At 44.9% G+C, this 7,875-nt stretch overlaps 1 protein-coding gene across 1 annotated transcript; it reads right to left on the bottom strand.

Annotated features, from left to right (window-relative positions):
* Positions 1-2,637: 2,637 nt before the first annotated feature.
* On the bottom strand, positions 2,638-7,261 carry LOC119385712 (microtubule-associated serine/threonine-protein kinase 2-like). The gene is made up of 5 exons (XM_037653104.1): positions 7,104-7,261; positions 6,971-7,041; positions 6,291-6,407; positions 4,535-4,882; positions 2,638-2,777 (listed from the first exon to the last, which is right to left on the bottom strand). Exons 1-5 carry the CDS (start codon positions 7,259-7,261, stop codon positions 2,638-2,640), a joined length of 834 nt encoding a protein of 277 aa, XP_037509032.1.
* Between the last annotated feature and the right edge of the window lie 614 nt (positions 7,262-7,875).

Consider the following 7,875-nt stretch of genomic DNA (forward strand, 5'->3'; position numbering starts at 1 on the left):
TCTCTGCGTTTGCTTTACTTTCTTCTCTTTGGTGGGTTTAGCAGGGAAAGTGGCTTTCGGGAAAGAATCGGCAATTAACTAATTTCTCAGATTTTACGTTACAGAACAGATACGACCATGAGGCACGCCGTATTACGGGACTTAATCATCGACCACCTGGGTTTTTTTAACGCGTACCTAAATCTAAATACACGGGCGTTCTTGCATTGCCAATTGCCCATCCTTATTCTTCGCTAAATTTCCTTTACATGAGAAGGCTTCCCTGTTAGTAGTTGACCTAGATACTCTTTTACTGAATCTAGGGTGCCGTTGCTAGTCGTGAACTTTCGTTCGATTGCCGGCCACCGAACATTATATTTGTATTCTGCATATTTGATGATGATGATTATATTGTTTAGCATTTATCCTCAACCCCAATTTAAAGGGGTACTGACACAAAATTTCGCGGCCGAGATAGCCTGCTGGATCGATTCCCGTGTACGTGCGTGTACCATCTGCAAAATATCGGCAGCGAATAAATCTTGGAAGGTATTTTATATGAATTTTGAAGTTCGCGAGCGCGATCCAGCATTATAGGCCGCACCTAGTGCATTGACACCCTCGGAGGTGACCCGAGGTGACCCCCCTACTTCCCCTACGTAACCGTTGCAGCCGGTACAAGTTACGATGACGTCGTAGCCGCCATTTCTGTTTTGACGTGCTTCCCGACGAATCGCTCCTCGCCAGCGGGTCAAACATGAAGTGATTCGCCACGTCGAAAATTCCTTCGATCCCCACCGCAAGAAAATCGTCGCCATCAGACGACGATGAGCCCGACGACGACAGACCGCGCAGAAATGCGTCACTGTTCTGTGTGCTCACGTGACCGAGCGTTTCACTTGCTAGGTGGTGATAATTGCACCCGGCGGCTTGCCGTTTTTGGAGCTCTGTCAAACCGAAACTGAGGCTGTGTCGGTAATGAGGAGCTTGTAATTAATTATCTGTCGCGCGCTGCAGCAAACGATGTGCCGTGTTATGACTAACAGGCCCCCAGCAACACATTGCAGCAAAAAAACGCGGGGCGAAAATTTTTGTGTCAGGACTCCTTTAACGTATTCTCGGTTTAGATATTCTATGAATTCTTTTTTTTTTGCAATACGTTGCTATCATTCCTCAAGGCACAATGTTATAGTATATTTGCAAATCGCAAGTTATTGAGATGTTTTGCGTTAATCTGTATTCATATTACTTCCCAATCTAGTCTTTCTAATACTTCTTCTAAGCATGCAGTGAACAACATTGGGGAGATTGTATACCTCCTTGCCTGAACCCTTTTCTTGATCACATTTTTTTTTCTTGTGGCGGAGAAGCATGGTAGCTGCGGAGTCCTTGTAGATGTTGCACGAGCTATTCATATATGTTTCAAGTACAACTTGGCGACACGATGCCCAATACTGCTTGTATCTCTACAGAGTTGAACACATATTCGTAATCTGCGAGAGATATATAAAGGGGTTCGTGGTACTCGGTAGATTTCTGATTTACGTGGCTGATCACATGGCTGCTATCCATTGGCTCCGTGAAGCCGGCGTGCTCTGCAGGTTTACAGAAGTCAAATAGTTCTCTTCTTTTATTAGAAATTATTTTATGCACATTTTGTAGATACTGACGCTAAGCTGATGGGTTTATAAATTCTTCACGTCTTTCACAGCGTTATCTGAAAGCTACAGGTTCGGCCCCTGCAGGCGGCAAGTTGTCTTTTCGTCCACTTTAATTTCTTCACATTTGCATTATACTTAATTACTTCAATGCAGTTAAAAGACTACGAATAACGTCACATATACCTTCCTCGGCTTCATTGTCTGTCGGTTTTCATTAATATCTTCCTTCTTTTTGGCTATTATATTATTGGCGTTTTTCCAGCTCATTGGTACATTTCAGGCCTTAAAACATTCTATCTAGAGTGACGCAAATAACAATATTTGTTTGTTTGTTTGTTTTTTTTGTTTGTTTGTTTGTTTGTTTGACAATAGATGATTGTCGGGATGCAGGAGACGAAAGGGGACGTTATGGGTCACCTGACTAGGCCTCTAGCACCACTATTCGCATTCATCGCATACGGTATTCGAAAAAAAAGAAGGCAACAGCACAGCAACGTTTGTAAACAGCTAGATAAAAATGTAACTCAAATATAAAATCCCTCGAATTGACTATTATGCCAATTTCTCTAGCCGCTTTTCCACGAGACATTTCTCCTGTGGTATTTCTAACTTCATCGATAGCTATAGATGGAACATCAATATTCTCTTCGACTATGCATTAACTCAAGATTGGATGACTTACATTCGAACTGTACAGTTCCCAATAGCACTCTTCTACCACCTTCACTGTACGTGATAATATCATTGTTCTGGTTATCCTTTACCGTACATAAAAATGCGCGTATTCTCAAGAGGAAACAACCTTTGTAACCTCAAAAAGCGCACTGTTATTCAGTTATTATCAAATAATGATCGAAGTGCGTTAGGATTTAGAAGCAGAATACAATTAAGTAAAGCTGTGAGCTATATGAAGCACAGTAGTGCATTTTCCCGGACAGTTTTGCTGTGAGTACACTGCAGAACTTTCGAGTGGCGACATGTGAGACGCCAGATCAGTTCAGCTCACCGTGAGGACGAGCTTCTTGAAGCTGGCCGAGGCGTACGTGTAGAGCGGTTTTTGCAGGTCGGGCTCCATGTCGATCATGTCTTCGATCTTTTGCAGCTTCCGCTTCTTCGTGTTCGTCGTCGCACCGGCGGCTGCGAGCACGACCGCCGTGTTATATTCATTACAAACTTTAGTTAGATCACTATATGGGTGCTTCCAGAAGTAATCTAGAAACTAGTAAAGCAGTATTAGTCAGTTCCCCGTCGGCATGTTCTTCAGATCAGGTCTCTGCTCGTCGTGCAGTCTAGTGCACCCTTCAATATAAGCTTATTTTCTTTGGCTACAAGTAAATTCAGCTGCCTCGGAGGTTTTGTAATTTGAGACCATACGAATGGTTGTAAATTGGAGCCTGGTAGACACATCCAAATGAAACGTCATATATAACAAGTCAACGTAGGACCAACGTGCTACGATTGTGGCTAACATATTGCGTTCAGCGTTCTTTGTGCTTGAGCCATACACGCCTCTTTCGACGCCCAGAAGAACCTACCTGTATGGGAACATAAAAAAAAAAGTAGATGTTAACACAGGATGTCTTTTTGGCGGAATGTATATTCCCAAAGAGGCAAAATGCCATGTCTATACTTTTGACTACATTTTAATGCAACGCTTTTTTAGTGCAATATTACTTATGGGGTGTGCTAGTTAGGTCACATTAATGCATTTATTGTCGTGGGCAATCGAGACGCTTTGTGTGTAAAAAGGTGTCGATGGCCATTTGCTGCTCTATGTCCTGTCAAAAGCCAGTATTTCTCACTCAAGTGACTGCTTCGGTGGTTGATAGCCACTCTGTCTCCACCGTCCTATCGTTCGTGCATCACCTCCCCCTCATTCAATAGTTATGCAGAAAAAGCAGCGTGCCTTGTTAGGGACAGAATCTGTTGCGTCTTCAGCGCATATACCCGAGAATTCGGGTGCCATTTGGTACCAACTAGTATCTTCCGGGTAGCCTGAATTGACTTTAACTTGAGGCCCAGCTTAGGCTTGACGCACCCAGCCATAAGCTACGAAAGGTTTACCATCAGGCATTCTGTTCGCGAACAAACTGATGGCTTCTTCAGATAATTCCAGAGTTGTACAATGTATACAGTTCAGTGCTTGCTAAGGAATACATAAAACATCCGGTAAGCGCATGAAAGAAGGCTCTAGTTAATTACACCAAATAAAGTGTTTGATAAATGAAGTTTATTTTAATGAAAGCGTACGATTAGTAGCAGGCCACAGTAGGAAGGCTGATGATTGTTCATAGGACGGCACCTCTACTATAAGGTTGAGGGGTCGTATTGATGAAACTCTCTTTCGTAATGCACCTTCCCATTGCTCAGCCTGCTTCGCTAATGATTGATATTTTCTGCATCGTGATTGACTGCACTCTTATCGTACAAAACATTTTTAGCGTTAGCCGTTTTTGTGCGCACGGGCCCAGGAGCCGAATTCACGAGCTATCATTTCGTAGGTGAATTTTTCATTGGCTGGTCGCCTTCACTAGATCTAGTATCAGGATTGGTTACAATTTTCTCCTACAGACAATTCTAACACAAGTGCTTCTTGTCAAGGCGCGTACAGAAGGGCTAACAGTTTCAAACGACAGGCATGACTTAGAGTCAGTCATCTATTGAATGGTTTATAGTGAGCACCTTGGTCACCGAAATCGCGATAGTTGATACAACAAATCTGCCCTGCTGACGGCACGAAGATTCGGTGGCTGTATCAGAGAACGCACTTCGGGTTCTTTGTTAGGTATGCGTCCAATTCCTTCAAAAAAAAAAAAAAAACAATTACTCATATTTTTTGTTTGCTGGCCTTGACAAAGGAGGGCCCACGTATCGATCCCAGAGCGGCGACTCACAAAGCTGCGGCTCCTCCTTTCTCTCGGGCGGCGACTCCCCTCTCGAAGGCGGCTTGGACGACCTGGGCTTCTTCGAGACCTCACGGCCGCCTCCCTCGTCGACGGCAGCCGAAGTGGCGGCGCCGCCACCCATCGCTTCCGCGATGGCCGGTATTTCGCAGATAAATTTGTTCGCACTCAAGACTTTCCAGTTGAAGCCGCCGAAGAAAGGGTGGTTCTTGAGGTCCTGGTAATGCCGAGAGGCGAGTCTTTCAATGGGGTTTTTCCGCAGAAGCTTGAACACCATGTCCTTAGCTTCTGGCGTTGCCGAGTGCGGATGCTCCTCGGTCTTGGGCCACTTCAGTGGTGCTGCAACAAGACAAGTGCCAGAGTCTTGCAGCTAAATGCATGCTATGGATAAGCCGGGAAAGGTGAAAAAAAAAAAAGAAGCACGCGTAGCCGCGCCATAGTACAGTCCCCAGCAGCGTTTGCTGGGGACTGTGCTTTGTCGGAACTAAAAGCTGAACCTATAGATATTCGGCAATGATTTTAACAACTAAAAGTGAAAACATAATAATAAAACGTACAATGACTGGAAAAAGTTTTAGCATCCGTAATCTCATGCTTTGTTTTTTTTTTGTTTTCGGCAGCGATTCGCAAAAAGGGAACTTTGGCCTTTTTAACATTTTCCTGTCATATCAATGAATGAAAGCTGTCTTCACGAAACAAGTTTACTATAATACTTTAACATTGCTGCTCAGTGTCCGTCAGGAGAGCAAGAAGTCATGATATGAACTTGTTGACTTTATTCAACCGCCCTTTACAAACCGTTTGCAACCTCCTTCGTTCTCGGTATCTTATGTAGTGTATCTATTAGTACTGCTTGTTCTTACTGGACAAATCGAGCATTGCACTTCATCTACATGAGCAAAAAAAGCCACAGTTTCGCCTCAAGGGCGAAGCAGTGAATGCGATACCAACAAATTGAAATGTTATAGGAAGTAACGCTAGCAGCTCACTCCTTGAGCATGTGATCCTACGCAATAAAACAAAACGAAGCGTCAGGAAACGCGGTCGCTGCAGCGATCGAAGTGACCTTCATGCTATGTATGGCTTCAACGCAAACTTTGCAATGAGAACACAACATGTACAAAGAAATGAGCCGTCTGGTGATCCCTGTAAAGATACGGTACGCGTGACCGCGGACGACCACGTCCGGCCGGCCAAAGTGCGCAGTTCCTGCCGTAGCCACGCAGCCCTCCCTCCGGGACCCCTCTACGCGCCTTTCGCGCGACGAATGCGGCCGGCGCGTTTCCTTTCCGCTTGAGCCGCGATCGTCGGTAGCCCTCGCAGGCTTTCACTCGCACATAGAATATACGACGCGTGGGGTGATGTTATCGATTTGGACTTTATAGGATACCTCAAGGTGCCGGCAACCACTAAGTTGCGCCTAGAATGTCCATATAATTGCAATAAAGTGACGTCATCCGGTTTAGTTCTTGTTCAGGGAACCTGTCACTGTCGTGGTGCGCACAGGGTTCGCTTGTTCGACTTGCATCACAACCCCCGGCTTAATGTTAAACCACAGCATTGTGTTACCTCCAATGATGCGATCTCGTAGTAGCTGCTTCGTCCTTCCCCTGAAGGGTACTCTGCCAGTCATCAACTTGTAAAATACGATGCCTGAAGACCACCAGTCGCAGGCTCTACCTGCGCAAGAACCGCGTGCAGACGTCAGAAAAGCTGTTGCAGGGTGGTGCTCGTGCGGCGAACTTACCGTACGGCCGCCGTTTAAGAATCTCGGGAGCCATGTACGGGATCGTTCCCGCAGATTCGCCGTCATGAAATTCAAACGCTGTCCTGGCGAAGTATCCCTTTACGAGTCGTTTCGAAACTGTCAAAGAGAGCACTGTGTCAGATACTCAAATAGCAATATTATATATAAGCATGCAGCCACATGCAGTGTATGAAGGCGAACGTACGTTAAAAAGCAACTGGCTGGAAGCACGTTGTGCCTGTGGATTCTCAAGAGCTTCGTTGTCACCGCTTGTCAAAACATGTTGTTGGGCTAGTTGGTTCATAGCGTGCTAAATGGTGACAACACAATGCAATGCGAAGTCCTTTTCTGTCCTTGTTTCTTCGCCTTTCGTTGCGTTATTATCACTTTGCACAGTTGTCGCCACTGTTTGTTTATAACAAACGACCATCTGGTCAATATGTCAATCAGAATATGTTTGTATAAAAAAGCTACAACGGTTTTACATTGGATTTCTTAACACAGTACATGTCAATTACTTGTCAACACAGTTTTAAATATGTAGCTGAAATACATATCAGTTGTATCTACAATCCCGGCACCTCGAAGCAAGACCTCTGAAGCTACTGTATCTTCTACACTAATACGAATAACTTAGCGGGTTTGCGCAGTGACCTCTCGTGTAAGTCAACAACACTCACAGTGACCGAGGCAGACCTTGTTGGTGTCAAAGTCAATCAGCTTGACCCGGCCGCCAGGAACGATGAGCATGCTGCAATTCTTTTCGTTAAGACGTGTCTCTACAGCTCACGGAGCTACGGTGAATTAACTTACTTGGACACCTTCACATCTCGATGCAAGAAGCCTCGTAAATGAAGATGCTCCAGTGCCAGAATTAGTTGCGCCATGACAATTTGCACGTGGTCAATATTCAGGTACGTAGCCTTGGTCACCACGCGCATCAGGTCCACGCCCGAGATGTACTCCATCATGGTCACGTACGAGTCCTATGCATGTGGCGGGAAAAAGAATGTGATGAAGGGGGGAAGAGGCAACACGCCTGAGCAGCATAACCTCTGCACTAAGTGTTGCAGGTGCTTCTTTCACATATTTTTGACCCTCCGTGGTCGTCATGCAAGCGCGTATGCACTGAAGAACAAGGCCGTGAGACCACCGGTGCCCGAACAACGGTGTAACAAAGCAAGTGCGACGTTGATGAGAGAATCGTGAAGTGGATGTCATAGTTAGCAATGAACCAAACAAATGTCAGGCGAACAAACCCTTGAATGTTGCGAGCAGATTTCCTAGCAATGGGCACATAAAAATGAAAGGAAGAAGGGTAAGTTTCAGTGGTTGTATTAAAAGCTTCAACTGTGATACGCGCTAGTTTAAAGGGACACTAAAGAGAAACAATGAATTGGTTTAGATTGATAAAGTGTGCTCGGAGAACTCTTGTGTAGTTTATTTCACCACCATAGGTTTATTATTAGAGGAGAAAACCAAGTTCAAAGTTTCATTTTTAAATTTCGCGCCGAACTTTGTACTTCTTGACGTAAAAGATTTCAAAGAGCATTTAAACGTATTTGGCCCACCTGGCTCGACGAAA

Source organism: Rhipicephalus sanguineus, chromosome 3, assembly GCF_013339695.2.
Source record: "Rhipicephalus sanguineus isolate Rsan-2018 chromosome 3, BIME_Rsan_1.4, whole genome shotgun sequence".
Classification (NCBI taxonomy): domain Eukaryota; kingdom Metazoa; phylum Arthropoda; class Arachnida; order Ixodida; family Ixodidae; genus Rhipicephalus; species Rhipicephalus sanguineus.

Bases quoted from the DNA above. Each gene is read 5' to 3' on its own strand.
- LOC119385712 (XM_037653104.1), bottom strand. From the start codon at position 7,261: ATGATGGAGTACATCTCGGGCGTGGACCTGATGCGCGTGGTGACCAAG. The intron at 6,408-6,970 runs GTGAGTGTTGTT...TCTCTTTGACAG, and splicing joins CAAGGTCTGCCTCGGTCACT to TTTCGAAACGACTCGTAAAG. The intron at 4,883-6,290 runs GTAAGTTCGCCG...GTCTTGTTGCAG, and splicing joins TCTTAAACGGCGGCCGTACG to CACCACTGAAGTGGCCCAAG.